Source organism: Aspergillus nomiae, assembly GCF_001204775.2.
Source record: "Aspergillus nomiae NRRL 13137 chromosome Unknown contig00095, whole genome shotgun sequence".
In the NCBI taxonomy this organism is placed as follows: Eukaryota; Fungi; Ascomycota; class Eurotiomycetes; order Eurotiales; family Aspergillaceae; genus Aspergillus; species Aspergillus nomiae.
Genome location: NW_015378150.1, coordinates 1 through 17,601, shown reverse-complemented (window position 1 = coordinate 17,601; position 17,601 = coordinate 1). Strand labels below are relative to the sequence as shown.

General features: G+C 47.9%; 8 protein-coding genes across 8 annotated transcripts; 4 read left to right on the top strand and 4 right to left on the bottom strand.

The window, feature by feature from the left end:
* Nucleotides 1-207: 207 nt before the first annotated feature.
* ANOM_004675 (cytochrome P450) lies at nt 208-2,082 on the bottom strand (the record flags this gene model as incomplete). Its single annotated transcript, XM_015549932.1, has 6 exons — nt 208-863; nt 919-1,281; nt 1,350-1,628; nt 1,692-1,751; nt 1,817-1,967; nt 2,026-2,082. 6 exons carry the CDS (start codon nt 2,080-2,082, stop codon nt 208-210), a joined length of 1,566 nt encoding a protein of 521 aa, XP_015407946.1.
* Nucleotides 2,083-3,124: 1,042 nt separating this feature from the next.
* Nucleotides 3,125-5,842, top strand: ANOM_004674 (putative pyridoxal-phosphate dependent enzyme; the record flags this gene model as incomplete). The annotated part of the gene is made up of 1 exon (XM_015549931.1): nt 3,125-5,842. One exon carries the CDS (start codon nt 3,125-3,127, stop codon nt 5,840-5,842), a length of 2,718 nt encoding a protein of 905 aa, XP_015407945.1.
* Nucleotides 5,843-6,060: 218 nt separating this feature from the next.
* Nucleotides 6,061-6,878, bottom strand: ANOM_004673 (uncharacterized protein; the record flags this gene model as incomplete). Its single annotated transcript, XM_015549930.1, has 2 exons — nt 6,061-6,488; nt 6,557-6,878. The coding sequence occupies 2 exons, from the start codon at nt 6,876-6,878 to the stop codon at nt 6,061-6,063; spliced, it is 750 nt and encodes a 249-aa protein (XP_015407944.1).
* Nucleotides 6,879-7,675: 797 nt separating this feature from the next.
* ANOM_004672 (cytochrome P450) lies at nt 7,676-9,392 on the top strand (the record flags this gene model as incomplete). The annotated part of the gene is made up of 3 exons (XM_015549929.1): nt 7,676-7,819; nt 7,884-8,156; nt 8,229-9,392. 3 exons carry the CDS (start codon nt 7,676-7,678, stop codon nt 9,390-9,392), a joined length of 1,581 nt encoding a protein of 526 aa, XP_015407926.1.
* A 114-nt stretch (nt 9,393-9,506) lies between these two features.
* Nucleotides 9,507-10,676, bottom strand: ANOM_004671 (isopenicillin N synthase family dioxygenase; the record flags this gene model as incomplete). Its single annotated transcript, XM_015549928.1, has 2 exons — nt 9,507-9,730; nt 9,794-10,676. The coding sequence occupies 2 exons, from the start codon at nt 10,674-10,676 to the stop codon at nt 9,507-9,509; spliced, it is 1,107 nt and encodes a 368-aa protein (XP_015407925.1).
* An 890-nt stretch (nt 10,677-11,566) lies between these two features.
* Nucleotides 11,567-13,760, top strand: ANOM_004670 (uncharacterized protein; the record flags this gene model as incomplete). The annotated part of the gene is made up of 11 exons (XM_015549927.1): nt 11,567-11,725; nt 11,799-11,865; nt 11,952-12,085; nt 12,142-12,248; nt 12,330-12,445; nt 12,497-12,838; nt 12,911-13,024; nt 13,081-13,175; nt 13,238-13,371; nt 13,455-13,587; nt 13,635-13,760. 11 exons carry the CDS (start codon nt 11,567-11,569, stop codon nt 13,758-13,760), a joined length of 1,527 nt encoding a protein of 508 aa, XP_015407943.1.
* A 32-nt stretch (nt 13,761-13,792) lies between these two features.
* Nucleotides 13,793-15,040, bottom strand: ANOM_004669 (uncharacterized protein; the record flags this gene model as incomplete). Its single annotated transcript, XM_015549926.1, has 2 exons — nt 13,793-14,956; nt 15,026-15,040. The coding sequence occupies 2 exons, from the start codon at nt 15,038-15,040 to the stop codon at nt 13,793-13,795; spliced, it is 1,179 nt and encodes a 392-aa protein (XP_015407934.1).
* A 583-nt stretch (nt 15,041-15,623) lies between these two features.
* Nucleotides 15,624-17,317, top strand: ANOM_004668 (oligopeptide transporter; the record flags this gene model as incomplete). The annotated part of the gene is made up of 3 exons (XM_015549925.1): nt 15,624-15,891; nt 15,944-16,310; nt 16,366-17,317. 3 exons carry the CDS (start codon nt 15,624-15,626, stop codon nt 17,315-17,317), a joined length of 1,587 nt encoding a protein of 528 aa, XP_015407935.1.
* Nucleotides 17,318-17,601: the final 284 nt, after the last annotated feature.

The window sequence follows — 17,601 nt, the reverse complement described above, 5'->3', positions numbered from 1 at the left end:
ATGTATAACGTCAGGGGCAATGGACCCGAGACAAGTAGGTGCACCTTCATACATTGTGATCTAAACTGGTTCTCTCATTTCTACAAGACTTAATCCTTTCCCTGTTCGTCTTCCCTCCGCCCATCAACACACTTTGCAATCATTGTGACAAACTCACGATGAAATGTCTCCCGCCCCGAAGAGCCACAAACTTATCTATCAGGCTATCTACCGTCGCCTGAACTCCAACATGGGGCCATGCACGATGCTGGAGAAAGTGCCCTTAGACTGAAGCTCACCGGTAAGATTCCGAGGGAACGGCAGACCTGGCATGCCCTCCCCAACACGGGCCAGCTGTTCATCTTTAGGCAACTGCATCTCGTACAGAAACAGGACCCTAGCTAGGCTGATATGAAGGAGGGTCAAGGCCAGCGATTTCCCCACACAACCACGAGGGCCAATGGAGAACGGACACCAGGCTTTTCTGGCGACATCTACTGCAGCAGGGGAAATGCCCGTCTCAGGACTGGCAATCCACCGCTCAGGCCGGTAAGTGAAAGGGTCGGGATAGTAGTCGGCCTGGTGATGGATGCTGTAAATTGCCACGCCGACATCTGTGCCAGCAGGAATAGAATGGCCATCGATTGTAGCACCTCCAGAAATGACCTCACGCCACAACGCTCCACCGTTGACGGGGTTCATCCGCAGCGCTTCATCAATGCAAGCGCGTAAGTATTGACAGCTGCTTAGCTTCGGTCCGCCAACGATCTCTTCCACATCTGTGAACGTGGAGAGAACTTCGGCTACCACCTTGTTATATGCGTCTTTGTTTCGGGCCAGGTAGAAGAATGCGGCGGTCAAGGATGTTGAGGTAGCGTCGGGTCCTGGTCAGCAAGGGTCAGTGGCGAGCGGGTACTACAATGTTGTGGCTAGACATACCCGCTCCAAACAAGAGAAGAGACTCAGAGGTTATTTCAGAAAGGGGGAATGACTCCCCAGTCTCCTCATCGATGTATTCGCTATATATACTAAAAATATCTCGCTTTTCCGGTTTCGAGTTGATCCGGTCTCTCATTAGGATTCTAAAGTCATCCCGCAATGTTTGCCGTGCACGCGCCAGTTGAGGTATCACGTACCCATCAAGACCGAGCTTTGATATAGTTGGCGATTGAAAAATGATTCCGATCCATTCGTAAGACTTGTGGACCAGGTGGAGAACATGCCGGTTGGTTTCCTCTGTCAGGGTACGGAAGGGAGTTCCGAAGACAGAGTCACTTACAATGTCCGACATGAGGTATAGAGCTGCAAGTATACAAGTGAGTCTATGCCATTTCCACTGATAATGAGTCCAGACTTAAGTGAAAGCTTACCATAATCTGACATCTTCTTCGGGCTACTCCAGCCTTCCTTCTCACTTAGACTGGGCGTAGAAGACGGCTGAATTAGTTCATTGCACATGATTCGAATCTGTTGAAGCTGGGATGTCTCCCAGATCTTCAACGCATTCTTGGTGAAGGCTTGATTGACAAGCTTTCTCTTCCGGCGATGCATGTTCTTGTCCACAGCATTATGGGTACTGTAAGCAAACTTGGTCGGGAATTGGTGGTAAGCAGCTGATTTTCGGATATTTTGTCCAAAGCCATATATATCTGTTGCACGGCTCAGCGTTAGGGATTGTATAATTGCCAGTGTAAGTATAAGAACCTGCTTACCCTTCAATGCCGTACTGGTCCGGAAGAGAAGCCTATTTGGTCCGAAGCGGACAACATCGCCTGTCAAGAACAGGATGAATGTGAGTGGTATGAACATTAGAAACCCTAATAGAATTTATACATACCGTACTTCTCATGAGCCCGCCACATCTCCAAGTGAATTTCACCGGTATATGAGAGATATGCTGCGTAGAGAGATGTGACCTTTGCCAACCATGGTCCAGGATATTTGGCCAAAGGGTGCAAATAGAGACGATAGACCGAAACCACCACCAACTTTTGCTATGTGTTAGACAAGAGAGGTATTTTAGGAAACTTGAACTGAGTATCTCACATATATTACCCCGGAAAGTGCAGTTGCACCAGCAATAGCAAACGGTGAAGGGGCCATAGTTGTTCCCTCGTTTTCTTCAAACTTGGAAGTTCAGTACAGAACAGACAAATGGCTAAGAAAATTGAGACTTCTGATATAGTTTAGTTGACCTCACGAAATTGGCAATTACGACTCATCCAGGCGGCTGATTTGTTTGTCCGATAAGACCCCTCTCGCCAATGTCACATCCTGACAAGGGGAGTCCAAAAGTACCCTTCCCTATGATAACCAACCGCTCTATCTTACCTGCATGAAGAGTGTATCACTTTCTAGCCCCAGCTTAGGGAATATCCGAGGAAGCAGAGATAGGGCATGGACAAGGGGGGCGAACCGGCGAGAACTACCCGTGCCGCAGAGCGATGTAACTATGACTATGACATCTCGGTCTAGTATATGGCTCACTAATGCAATGTCTCTCGTCGAAGGATTCCCCCTCGCCATTTCTCCCCAACGTGGCGTAATCACACTCGTGTCGATCGTGTGGACTCGATTATCAACTCGGTAGGTAAGTTGGACCCGATGTATCTACACTCACATGCCATGCCCCAGTAAAATACTCTTCGATATTGGATTCTAAGCCAGTTACCACGAGATTCACTATGCTCCAACTGCAGATCATCACAATCTGACAGCCTGGTACCCGTAATTATAGCGCTTGAAACTGAGAAAAACGCGTTACAGAAAGAGACGTATTCTCAGAACAGGACGGCATACATGTCCGTATTCTGGGTTAGTTCAACTAAGCACGAAATTGACGACCTGGTTGGTCTAAGAGGAGAACTGGCAAGCAGACCGGATACCGAACAGAGTTTTGCGGAGGGACTCCTGCTATTCCTCAGAGGCGTCGTAATACAGGTTCTTTTTGTCTGCTTCCCACTCTGTGCCCTGCACTGGTCAATCTAGGACTGCTGTCTGTGCAGCCCGGTGAAAATAACTATATAAATTCTGAAGTTATAATGCCCATATCTAGCACGGCTCTCAACAAACACTTCAATTTATTATCATTCCATATATCTTCCATCTCGATCTTCCTTTCTTGCGTTCTTTATTCGGTTCAAACATGATTGTCCGCCTACTATCATCGTTGGGCATCGGGCAAAAGCCACCCATAGAAGAGAAAATATCATCTTTAGCGACGCACAGAGAGACCGCAAATCTCCGAAACATCCCAGAAGATGAGTTAGCTAGGCAAATTGAAGCTGCTGCGGAGCGAATTGCCGAGCATGTTGTCAGAACACCTATAATCCGTTTACCGTGGCTAGACCGTGACGGTAGAGAGGTTTGGGCCAAGCTTGAGTGTCATCAGCATTCCGGATCGTTCAAGTATCGTGGTGCTCTAAATGCTTTGATGAAAACCAATTATCAGCGTGTGATTACCGCATCTGCAGGGAACCATGCCCTGGCCACAGCTGCGGCAGGAAAGCAAGTCGGTAAAGAGGTTCAGGTCGTTGCCCCAACCACGGCATCCGAGCTGAAGGTCAATCGTTTGCTTAGCGATGCCAGTGTCAGTTTGCTGGGGAGCAATCTCCATGAGGCCACGATAGCCGCGATGGGAATAGCGAAAGAATCCGGTAATAACCCTGAGAGTAGCCTCAGGTTCCTTTCTCCCTATGCCGACCCAGATGTGGTCGCAGGCGCTGGGACTGTCATCAAGGAGGCTCTTGACGACGCTGGTGTAGATTTCGACACAGTGGTTGTTCCTCTAGGAGGCGGTGGTCTAGCCGCAGCGACAGCCGCATGGTGCGCAGCTCGAAGGCCTGGGACTCAAATCGTCTGTACTCATCCAGAGATCTTTGGCCGGGACTTTGATGCAGGCCGCGTTTCAGAGAAGTTAGCTCATCCCACTGTGCCAACTTATTCGGATGGACTGGGAGTCCAACTCGTAGAAGACACGCCCTTCGCTGATATCATTGACCGTCGTTTGCGTTCTATTATCCAAGTGTCCGAGTCGGACACTGCAGCGGCCATCGCTTACATTCTCCGACTACAATCATTGCTGATCGAAGGCGCAGCAGCAACTACAATTGCGGCGTGGCTGACCAACGATCCCATTTTCCAGCAACGGAAGGGCAAGGTGTTACTGCTCCTTACTGGCGCTAATGTCGCTTCTAGCACCGTGGCCAAAGCGCTGGTGGCCGATATTCATGATCCCAAACGTCGCCAGCAGCTTGGCCTGCGTCACATTCTAAATCCAGTCGAAAGACACGGAGCTGTGGCTGCTGGAAACGGTCGAAAGCGACCAGAAAAAGGCCCTCATTTAGGCCACCACACCTCGCAGTCCATGATAGATGTGTGGTCCGTTTTATTCGAGCGGCTTCAGCAATCAACAGTCCGCCTGAAGAACAGATTTGATGAAAAGAGACAACTTTCGAATAGCCTGGGTCTCCAAACGCATGAATGGTGCGTCACTATATTCATTGATGTGTACTCCAGGCTTGTCTCACTGCTTGATGAATGCCACAATGCTTTATCAACGGGACATCTGTCTTTGAAAGCGTGGGAATTGGAAGAGCGGTATCGCGTTCTTCTTCAGTTGCGATCTACCCTGGTATCATTGTTTGATCGATGCAGTGCCGCGTACGACCAGTCAAGGGCTGATTGGTTCTTTGATCCCGCATCTCAAAATGCGGCTGCTGTCAACTACGATCGTTATGGATCGCCTGATCTCAGAGACATGGAGCGCAATATGCTGTCAACTATCCGGGTTAGTTCATCGCGCCCAGTGGAATTATTGCTTGCATCGAGCGGTATGGCTGCCTACCAAATTCTGCAACATTTCCTGCTCCAGCATCTGTCCGTGAACGACACCATCGTCCTCCCACCATATATTTACTTTGAGGCACTGGAGCAACTGCAGGCACTAACTCACATTCGTGTTGTTCATGCGCCTTCCTTCGATGCGGAGGATATAATCGCTACAGCCGAGAAGCATAACGCACGAGCAGTCTTCGCAGACCCAGTAGCGAATATCGTCTCGCTGGATTGTACCGATCTTAAAGAATTGGCAAAGGCCGTCTCAAATCGACCCGGTTGGGAAGATCGATATCTGGTGATCGATGGGACAATGGCATCCGGTGCACTGGAAATTGTGGATTGGTTCCAGAGTCCTTCAGCACCAACACTGCTATACTATGAGAGCGTAAGCAAATATCTGCAGCTCGGGCTGGACATCCAGATGGGGGGTCTCGTAGTTTACCCAGCGGACCTGGATCATGAAATGCGAACTATCCGTCGCAACACAGGGACAATAATGTATCCGCGCAATGCAGCACTTCTTCCCCCGATTGACTTCGATGTCTTCCAATGTCGCATGCGCTTACTTACAGAAAATGCCGAACTCCTATACAACTTGCTGCGCAGAGCCAGCAACTCTATCGCTGAGATCTCCTTTCCCATGAAGTGGCGCGAGATGGGTTGGCGCCATGGAGGATCTCTCGTCACCATCCGATTCTACCGAGATGGCATGAACAATAAAGAAGGGCTAGAGGCTTGTATCGACCGCATTCTCCGAGCAGCTGAAAATCTTCATGTTCCAATGGTAAAGGGAGTCAGCTTTGGCTTCTCCTTCGCTCGTATTTCTTCTGCGTCATCGATGGCTAAGGATTCGGACCCTTTCCTTCGTATTGCCGTTGGGGTTGAGTCAGACCACATCCAACCCCTTGCTACGGCGATCATTCAGGGTGTTGAAGCATACTGTTTGTCCTTCAATCCAGAGTTGTTTTCCAGGCTAGGTCCAACATCGAATGGCGGAGCAGTCAATGGGTTTCTGGCCAAGTAGTGATATATAGCTAAACTGTTCATTCCTTCTCTTTCTCTTTTAGGTGTAAACCCTCGAGTGAGACTCCATGTTGCTAATGCTTACTTCTGGCATGCAATCAAGCAAACCGTCCAATAGCAGCAGCAGCTCCAGCTTCATAGTTCAATGTAATTCAGGTGACGCGACGGGCTTTTCCCTTAGAGTATATGATTAAGACGAAAGGAGCACAACCATAAGTATCAACCCAGAGGACCATCAGCTTTCCACCTCAACACCACCACATCTAACTCTGGAATATTGTGCACGCCATGAGGACCAAGGTCGACCTTTTGAGAAGGAAGATGTATCTTCCCAATTTCCTTGCACCCATTGCGAACATAGAGGGGCAGACCATGAGAAGATGCATCACCAAAGACAGTTACCCCTTCTTTGGAGGCCCGATATCCGCAAAATTGTACCAGTTTGAAGCCATATCCCCGATGCTGGTAGGCCGGATGCACTGCCAGGGTCTTGAACTCGAGTTTCCCTTGGTCCTCATCGAGGTACTGAGCATGTATCTTTGCCGCTTGTCCGTAATAGCTATCGATGGCCTTGAAGGAAATAGCTCGATTCGGAGCGATGTAGCTGTTCACCGTGGATCGAGATCCGAGGAGGACACGCCAGAACCCTGTACGAAGACAAAAATAATCAGCTTCTCCCTATCGGCACAAACTTGATGGGGTTCACAGCGTATACATTTGTAGTAGGAGTCTGGATTCCACCTCCTCAACTCCGCCGACGTCCCATACCGAACAAATGTCGCAAACGCAACGACCCTGCTACCTGCAATTGGCTCTGTTACCTGCTCATCGTCATCCTCCAGTTCCGCCACCATAGCTAGATGGCCTGGAGTGACCATAAACCGCGTCATATCCTCGACAAAATAAGCTTTGAAATCCTCCGGGTATACCTTGCGATAAGGGAAGAAGTGTTCGTAAATTGGCTCATCTGCGAATGCCAATGACCCGATATGGGCAATAGCTTGGATGTCGGCTGGGTAGGCAGGTCGGATTTTCATTTTGAGGGTTTGTTGTTTGATTCGAATGGCTATCTCCTGGCTTGTTCAGGCCATTGGGATGATATAGCTTTTTTGTAGCACGAGGTAGCAGTTTCCTCATTTATTGAGCCCAGCCAGAGGATTCACTTGCTCCGTCGAGTTAGACACAAGTGTTGTCCTCTCCTCCAATTTACCATGTCACTACCGTAAGCTTTCCGCCATGCAATACCCGTATCAAATACACTGGAAAGGAAACCGTATCGTTTCGACACATTACTGATACCAGTCGTAATTTATAACGGTAATACCAACACTGAGAACCGTGAATCCATTTGATCAAAACAAAGTATTTCTCAAAACCATACTACTTTACTAGTGAAATCTGCAGTGAGCATCCTTCAGTTTTGAGGCTACGAATCAAGATTTAGGGTTCTAGCCATGCTGGCCTGAAGAGTACGGAGGGCCGACGGAGCAGTTGTCTGCACGAGATGCTTGAATTGACTTGGCGTGGACTTCGAGCCGAATAAGGTTACATTGGTCGGATATCATACATCCCCGACTTATTGTGACGAGATTGCGCAAGCCTTAACTTGATTCCGAGAATAGATTGTAGGTATCAAGCTGCACAAGGACATAACCGAGGGTTCTCAATCGAGAGCAGGGGTTTGGTACTTCGATATTTGCTCCTCGGATAGATAGGCATCTCCAGTTAGATGGGTATCTTGTGCGTAGGACATGAAAATTTGGGCTATCATTCTACTTTAATTCACTGGGGTTCTGTCGTGGCTTTTGCCAATTGCCTTGCTATCTAGGAAAAAATGATTTCAGCACAAGAGTTCACATACAGCATTCCATCACTGTCTCTGGGAGTCCTCGTGATCAGTACCATTGCCTGGGTCATCTGGAACGTGCTACTTTACCCCAAAGTTTTCAGTCCCCTCAGAAGATTCCCAGGCCCAAAAGTTAGTTATTCCGTAACACATGTCTATATTCATAGTATAATAACCATAAGTTTCTTTTGTATAGGATAGCCATTTCTTCCACGGGCAGTTATGGAGAATCCTGTCTGAGCCCGTTGGCAGCCCAATGAGAGAATGGATCAATACGATTCCAAACGATGGGATTATCCGGTTCACCACTGTATTCAACCAGGAACGCCTTATCCTGACGAGCCCTGAGGCGCTATCCGATGCTCTGGTTACTCACAATTATGACTGGGATAAGCCGGAACAGATGAAGAAGGGACTTGGGCGCATTGTGGGTCAGGGTGTTCTGCTGGCGTCAGGGAATGTGCACAAGGTATGTACTACTCTCATGAAATGAATGAACCCTGATCTGAGACCAGATGGCTAACCAAGTATGCAAGTTCAGAGACAAAGAAAGCACCTCTTACCCGCGTTCTCCTTCCGGCACATCAAGACTCTATACCCTATCTTTTGGGAAAAGTCTTGTGAAATGGTCGAAGCCATCACGAAGGATACCACCAATGCCGACAATACAAGCACTGAAACTTCAATCTCAATCACTGACTGGCTTCGTCGCGCCACCTTAGACATCATTGGTCTTGCGGGCTTCGGACAGGATTTCGATGCTCTGGGCACGCCACACTCAGAGCTCAACAATATTTACGAGAAGGTGTTCGACCAGCCTCAAAATGAGAATGTGATGAAAGCTATTGAAACACTTGAGAATATCTTTCCTGTTGCCTGGCTAGGGAGCCTTCCGCTGCAGCACAACCGCGACGTTAAAAAAGCGTCTATGGCCATTCGCCAGGCGGCCCGGATGGTCATCCGTAGCCAGGAGCAGTTCAAAACGAAGACAACATCTAGTATTCTCTCTGGAAATAGCCTTCTCTCGATTGCGTCGCGTTCGGAATACTTCAGTGAGGATAATCTCATCGACCAGGTCATGACTTTCCTCGCTGCTGGTCATGAAACTGTCTCTACAGTCACGGGTTGGGCGTTAGTGGCCTTATGCCGTCGACCCGTTATCCAGGAAAGACTGCGGAAGGAGATTAGATCTCAACTACCCTCTCCAAGCCAAGGCACATCTACATTCAGTGCTGAGATTCTGGATGCGCTTCCATATCTCCATGCCGTCTGTAATGAGGTGTTAAGATTCTATCCTCCTGTTCCCCTTACTCGCCGTGTATGCGTCCGAGATACGACCATCCAAGGGGAACCGGTTCCCAAAGGAACAAATATCCTAATTGTTCCTGCTGCGCTGAATGTGTCCAAGAAGCTGTGGGGTGAGGACGCATTAGAGTTCAACCCTGACCGATGGATGGGTTCGGGGAAAAACAATGGCGGTGCATCAAGTAACTTTGCCAATATGACTTTTCTCCATGGCCCTCGGTCATGTATTGGAGCATCTTTCGCCAAAGCTGAATTCGCATGCTTATTGGCTTCAATTGTCGGGCGGTTTAACTTCAAGTTTAGTGATCCCGAGTATAAGTCGGAGGTCCTGTCTGCTGGCGTCACAGCAAGGCTGAAACATGAGCTTCTCTTGACAGTCGAGGTGGTAGAAGGATGGTGAGCATTTAGATCGATAGCTGGTAAAGTATTTAGAAATACATGATGAAGTGTAATAGCTGAATTATCAAGACTACCACGATACAATAAAGGTATAATTATTTTGGCCCCGTTATGATCATTCATTATCCTTGAGAGCAAGTCGAAGACGTTCTAATATATAACTTCCTGCATTAATAGATTTGTACTTGGGCTGCTCTCCTTCCGGAATGCAACTCGGAATGGTTTCAACGATCTCATCGTAGTTGAAAGAGAAGAAGAATGGGACGCTGTATCGCTCCTTTCCGGTGTAGTTGACAACTCGGTGGATGGTACTCTTGTATAAACCATTCGTCATTCGCACTGTATATGAACATAGATATTAGCATCTCTTGTAGAATCCTGGTACAGTATATGCCAACTGACTCATAAAATCCCCCACATTGACCACAATCGTTCCTGGTAAAGGGTCTGCGGCAACCCATTTTCCGTCAGGAGACAGGACCTCCAGCCCATTGACATCCGATTGTAGTAAAAGCGTGAAAAGCTCAAAGTCTGAATGCGCTCCAATACCGACCAAGTTTTCGACCTTGTCCGTGGGAGGGTAGTACAGCAGACGGGCCACTCCTCCCGGGTGAGTGACTAGGTGATCGAAAGTGGTTTCTGGAAGAGCAAGGGACAGTGCAAAGAGCTGAATCAATCGACGAGACAACTGCAAAGCCTGGCCGTAGAACCCTTTCACTCCGTCTAAGAAGCCGGGAAGATCCTCCTCCCTTGGCCAGAGATTCCCAACTGACCGAGAGCCATCAAGCTCCACGTACTTCCCATCGCCACCGGTAGGGTCAAAATCAGATTGATATGCCCAGTTGAAGGCTTCTTTGTAATCTCCAACCCCCTTTACGCCTAAGGCCTGCGCGCTATCGGGATGTGACCGCTTGAGAATGTCGGCTGATGGTCGCCAACCGCGGAAGAATTTTGAATTTTGATAGTGAATCTCTTTCTTTTTCTCGAAAGGGAGTTCCTTGAAGAATCTTTGCGCTTGATTCAACACCTCATCACATTGGTCTGCACTGATTCCGTGATTCTTGATATAAAAGAAGCCACTGGTTGTACAGGCCTCATTTATCTCCCGTGCGACTCTCTGTTTCTCCACGGGGGAGCCATGCGTTAACGGGCCAAGGTCGATGACCGGAATTGACGAGAATGCAGGCGCATAGCCTCCTTGTCCCTTTTGGATCAGCCCCTTCAGGTATTGCTGAGCCTCTTGGACTTCTGCATCAATGGCGCTTGGTTGCGAAGGGATAGTCATTGTGAATTCAGCTTCGTGGGATAGATGAATTGTGTCAAGAGCAGTTTTTGCTGTTCGACTCACATTCCTTCCACCATAAAAACACTGAAGGTACGACTCAATGTGTGTATCTCACTGAAACCCTATCCGACTATCGCCTTCTCTGGGGCTTCCACTTAACCCCACTTGCATTATCGTGTTCATTATCACAGGGGCTTCATACACCCTCGGCTATTCTATTCAACATCGCTTTCGCCCGTAGCCATCATCTAATCCCAACATGCACTTGCGATATTGGAGGATTGTTGACTAGAGTATGATACTGTGACATTGCATTAGTGCTTCCTTCGCGGTAACCACGACACGAGGGGTAAAAATAGGCTAGATGTCTTGGCTCAGCCTGACAAGGCTTCTCTTCTGCCTTACCTGCGGGGATCCTGGATTCATCGCGATAGCTTGCTAGTCGGCGCCAATCGGATCCTTCCGCGGCCTACGGGTTGCAGAGATACTCTCGATTTGACGTGATTTCAAATGCTTAGCACGGAACCCCAATCTAAGAAGATTTTCAGTAAGCGCTAACGGAGAACATCACGGGTTGTATATTTTTCCTCCTTGTTTTGTTTTTTTCAAATGGTATAACCCGTGTATCGAAAAGCCTGCCTATACGCCGTAAGTACAAAGATACTGTATCTAAGGATCGGCATGTCAGTGACTCACCCTAAGGTAACCGACGTGAGTTTCTCTCCATTCCGCGTGCTCGCAAAGTGCTACAAACTAATTTCACCCAAGGTCCACTGAGTTTCAGGGTATGGAAGCTTCCTCCTCGTCCTAGCTCACGAAGACTATTCAGCTGAACAGCCTTGCTTTCCCGGCGATTGCAACCAGTCGCATCCGGTCACCCCTTCCTCGCAATGGCCAATCGTAATGAAAGCCCTTCTCAGGAACCTTCCATCGAGGAGCAACCCCAGCCCCAACCCCAAGATCATTGCAAAGAAAATGGATACGTGAACACTGTCCATGAGACGATCGAACTCCAAGATGATCCCAGGAAATGGTCGCCTATGAGGAAGGTGTGTATTCTGCCGGCCTCTCCTTCCTCCAGGCTCTAATGGCGTTCTATTATCAATGCTCACTTTTCCAAAGTGGATAACCCTAGCGACAGTGGCAAACGGCTCATTGGTCGTTGGGTTTGCGCCGAATATCTACAATCGTAAGTATAAACATGCGGCCTTATATACTGGGGTAGAGTGATCGCTGTACACACTCACCATGACTGGTTGATAATAATTAAATTAGCTGCTATTGATGCAATCAAATCTTCACTCCATGCTCAGGATTGGCACATCTCATTGACTCTTTCTTTATTCATCCTGCTGTCGGGCATCTTCCCAATGCCATGGAGTCTCACTAGCGAGTTGGTCGGCAGAAAGGTATGTTATGGTACACTACGTCCTCTTCAAGGCAATAACACTGATGATTGAAGCAGCGTGTGTATATGGTTTCCCTAACAATAGCACTTGGTGGTTACATTGGCGCTGCGGTCGCAAACTCGATTGGACTGTTGATTGGGATGCGCTGTATTCAGGCGATGGGGTAGGTGCTCCTTGTAATAGTTCTTCTATGGTTACCCTAGACCATGGTGATTATATCGCTGACCATCGTTCTGTATTCTAGTAATAGCTCCTTATTCTCGGTAGGAGCAGGTTCGTTAACCGACATTTACGATGTTCACGAGCGCGGAACAAAATTCGGGATCTACTATGCTGCACCCATGCTTGGACCATCTCTCGGTATGCTTGCGGTAAGGTATATTGGACTGATCCGTGACTAACAGAAAGAAGGCCCAGTTCTTGGTGGTATTTTGACGAAGTACTTGTCCTGGCGCGCTACTTTTTGGTTTCTCGCCATTTGGATCGGTGTTACCATCTTCAGCGTGCTCGCTTTAATGAAAGAGTCTTTCCGGAAAGATCGTAGTACTACATATCAGGATGCATTGGCAATACGAACTGAAAAGATCGCTAGGAGGCAAAGCCAGGCGATACACCGTTCGTCATGCGAGGAAGGTGCTTCTCATCACAGCTCAAGAAGCAAGATAAATGTCTATCCTACCGATCTCAGGGTAGCGACATCACTAAAGAGGGTCGTTAAGAAGCGTAACAATGTAGTCCTACTAATTGCTACAGGTAAGAGCAGCTGTATTCCAAAGCAAACTTTCCCGGGCTTGTGCGATAGAAACAGACTGACGGCATTCTTAGGGCTGAACTATGGGTTCACTTACAGTATATCTTATACCTGTACTTTGTCTCTCTCTGACAAATACCATCTGGATGCGCTCAAGATAGGGCTGGTACTACTTGCTTATGGACTAGGTCAGTCGGGCAATGTTTTGGTAATACCAGTCTCGTGGTTATTAACCAAACAATAGGCAGCATGGCTGGGAGTGTCCTAGGCGGACGATATTCAGATTATCTTCTGGCTCGCTCACGCTCCCTGAATAACACTGCAGTTGCTCCATCTGAAGTGAGACTCAGAACTATTAGTGCTTTCTACTCGTATATTCAGACTAACGGCGTTTCTTCCAGGTGCGTCTCGCGACCACTATACCGGGTCTTATCATAATGCCAGCACTGTGCCTTGCATATGGGTGGATGGCGCAATACACTGTACACATCTCAGGGATCGCTATCATCCTTTTCTTCGGAGGTCTTTCTTCTATGTATATACCCCACCCTATTGTATCTTTGTCATATGGTTCCGCGCAACGTTCCGTAGCTGATGAACAAATTCTCTCTATTAAAGCTGGGTTTATTCTCCTACCATGTCATACCTGCTTGACATCAACCCGGGGAATACTACAGTCACTGTCGCCTGCAACAGCTTCATACGTGGCCTCCTCGCTTTCTTGTTTGCGGAAGTTGCAGTTCCTCTCCAGGTACGCTGAGTCTTCAGATTATACAGCGTGTTCTAACAAAGAATAAGAATGCCATAGGGGACGGTGGCTTGTACTCGTTATGGGCTGGCCTGTGGGCCCTTTGCGCTGTCCTAATACTGATAGTCTACTTCAAAGGGGGTCACTGGAGAGCGCAATCTTCTTCAAGCGTTTAAAGGCACAATATTATATGCAACGATTAACACGATCAGAATAGTTGCGCTTGTCTGTCTGTACGAAAAGCATTGTCCTCCCTTCTGGCTCCGAGTCCAATTTTCTCTCCAATTTGCACTCCAATGCTCTGGATGTATTGGGAATGTTCCATAGTCAATCGGATAAACTCTTCTGGGCTTGCTGACTCATTCAGAAGGTTCTCCAGGATGAGGCTATGGAAGGCAGCTTGTTCAGTTCCGGCACCAGTATGCGGACGTAGCCCAGCCAATGCGTCTCCGATAAGAATAACCTTGCCCTCGTGGAAGAAGTTCTGGGGACTGATCACATCCCAAATAGCCTGAACAAAGGGTCTGTGAGTGCTTTGAACAATCTCGTAGAATTGCGGCGGAAGGACTTCTTGTGCAAAGTTCTTTTGGCTATCCCAAACCTCCGGCCGTACTTGTCCAGCTTGCAGCGTTACTCGATGCACTGATCCATCATTACCAGTCATCAGCTCGGGAGATGGGAGTGAATTCTCTTCCGAGTCACAGTACCAGACCCAGTTCACGTAGCGTTTGCCTTCTTCCCCGGGTACAACATATACGACCATTTGACATCCGGGCGAATTATAGAAAACCAGCTTGTTCAAACAAAGATCGAAAATAGTCGGTGCTATCTCATCTTCTACGACAATGCCTCTCCAGGCGACGTATCCGGCATAACTCGGCGCCACATCCTCCAGCAGACTCCTCCGGAGAGCAGAGAAAGCACCATCCGCACCAAGAAGAAGATCCACTTCCTCACGCTTCAGTATCCGATCTGCATCTGTGTAAGACACTTCGATTTTGTCATCTTCAATCCGAACATCGGCTTTCGTAACGGTATGTCCCTCTAGATATTTCGACTCTACCTCTCCACCGTCGAACGTTTCGCGGGCAATAAGATATAGCTGGTCCCAGCTCGTGGTCTCTTGATGTTTCTCTATCGTACGAATAATGGTTCCGGCGCGATCGAGAAAGAAATGCCCATCACTGGTAACCGTCTCGAGCTGGTGATTTGGAGAAAATCGAGATAGAAATTCACGGATCGACTTTCCGAGTACGATGCCTGCACCGCTGCCTCTCACGCGGGCGGAAGTATGTCTCTCGAGAATGTGCACAGAATGGCCCTGTGATTTAGCAACAATACCCGCGAACAGGCCACCCAGCGAGCCTCCGGCCTTAAGTGAAGATAGTCAGGGTAATAATTCTCGTCGAATTGTATATCAGGTAATTGACATCGTACTTACTACAATGACCTTCATTGCCAACTTAGTTTAAGCCGAACGAGGACAATCCAATGCCATTCGCGGTGTGTGATAATCGTGAAACCAATATAGTCAGACAAACCCTTCAAATACGATCGGTGTTTAATCACTCTCCGACGGCCCGGTACAGATGACCTCTTGTAACTCTGTTTTACCAAACCAATACCGCCCGTCCTACATGTATTACGCCGATACAATCGTGACAATTGTTAACGTTGACCCTGGCATCACGCCATATTTTCATCTGCTGAAGGATTCAACCCGCTGATAACACTGTTTTAGTGTATTCGCAACCGTGCATGGCTTCTCTATATTGGTCTTGTGATGTGTCTTATCATAGTTTAGGGTTCCTATTGTTTGCCAATCCTCGAAAAGTCAGTGAGGCAGGAATAAAATAATATTCACGTAATGTAAATTCAAGTAGTTTGCTCTTGGTCAATGTACATCTGGACAACTGGCAGGTTAGACCTTATCCAACCCATGGCTTGGTCAATAATATTATGCTCAAAATTATTCTTATACACTTTCCTGCTCAACGCTTAACGTTTACTATCTCTCGTCAAACTGATCAGAGAACACTATGTCCCAAGTCCCAGATAACACAGTATATCCCATACTTCAAAACCTTCCAACCGAAAATGACCCCCTACTCCCCCGTCTGTCCGACGACAACGAAGCAATAGCACACGAAAGACCGATAATATGTATTCCAGGTTCTCTGCCCCGATCAGTGTGGTTGATAGCGCTGGTCGAAGTCTGTGATCGATTCGCCTTCTTCGGTCTCGCAGCTCCCTTACAAAACTATCTTCAGAATGCAAAGGATGATCCTCTACGCCCTGGTGGCCTGGGTATGTTATATATATCCACGAGGCAAGAAAGGAAGTCTAAGTAACGATATAGGCCTTGGACAGTCATACGCCACCTTAGTAAACCTATCATTCACAGTTTGGTGTTACGTGACGCCGATCTTTGGTGCCATCATCGCTGACCAATATATTGGGAGAAAAGCAACTATCACACATGCTAGTCGAGTATATGCAGTAGGGCTATTCATTTTGTTTGGCTCGTCTCTTTCTGTCTTCAAAAACAGCGATGTTTCCATTCTGGCATTGCTTGCTGCAATGCTATTGATCGGTATCGGCGCAGGCGGTATCCGACCCAATGTGAATTCGTTGATTGCAGAGCAATATCAGCCTGCGGACCAGCCTGTACATAAACTAGACACTGGGGAGACTATTTCCATTGACCATGATATGACTATTCAGAGGTCAGTGCAATCCCTCTTGTGCATTTGCTCAAACCCATCGGTAACCTCAAAATAGGATCTTTATGACCTTTATCATGCTAACAAACGCCGGCTCCCTCTCCTCCATTCTAACAACAACAATCGAACACCGACAAGGCTTTCCCCTTGCCTTCCTCGTCCCAGCACTGACTTTCACATCCATCACAACTTTATGCCTTTCTCAAAACACATACTCCTCCCCACCGACAACAGAGTCAACCACGCTCCACGCTCTCCAAGCTTTCTACATTGCCGCCCGAAACAACTGGACCCTAGACGCAGCCAAGCCGAGCGCTGAAGAACACCACCCATGGTCAGAAACCTTCATTGGTGAACTTCGCCACTCTCTAAGAGCCAGTCGAATCTTCCTCTTCTACCCTATCTTCTGGGCATCTTATAATCAGATGCTCACGAGCTTTATATCTCAAGCTGCCAATATGAATACACATCGTTTACCGAATGATATCATGTTTGCCATCAACCCGCTCAGTATCCTGCTGATAATCCCGGTTCTAGACCAAATCATTCTTCCTCGGGCCCGACGCGTTGGATTGGATCTATCCCCAATCACTAGGATCACCGCTGGGTTCTTCCTATGCGGTCTCGGTATGGCCTATGCCGGGATTCTCCAATACACCATCTATCACTCCCCACCCTGCTATGCCTCTCCACGCTCTGCAGGGTGTAATGCTCCAAACAATGTCCACATAGTCTGGCAAGCACCCGTGTATATAATCTTAGCGATCTCAGAAATCTTCATGTCCACCACCGGACTAGAATACGCATACAGCCACGCCCCACGCTCCATGAAGTCAACTATCATGGCGCTATTCCTATTTACCTATACACTCGGGTCTCTGTTGTCGATGCTAATCACTCCCTTTCTGGTCGATCCGCTGATGACCAGGGCGTATGCTGTGTTGAGTATAAGTACTTGGAGTTCCGGAGTGGTATTCTGGGTTTGTTTTGGGGTGAGGCGGGGGATTTGATCAGTTGTGTAATTCCTAACGTAGAGCTTTTTGGTTTGAAATCTACAAACAATTGATGCTACCTCTTATGGCCTGCAAGGGGATCGATCATTGATGTGATGTATCTAGCATGTGACCAGGGGGGTCAGGTAAGATAACGAATCATACATGTATCAGATTCAGAACCAAATACCATACCCAAACCTCAAAAATACCAGCAGAAAAACTTACAATCCCTCCTTCCTCTTCTTCACGACCAAACTCTCGCACTCCGCAAAAAACGCCCCCAACTCCATCTTCAATAG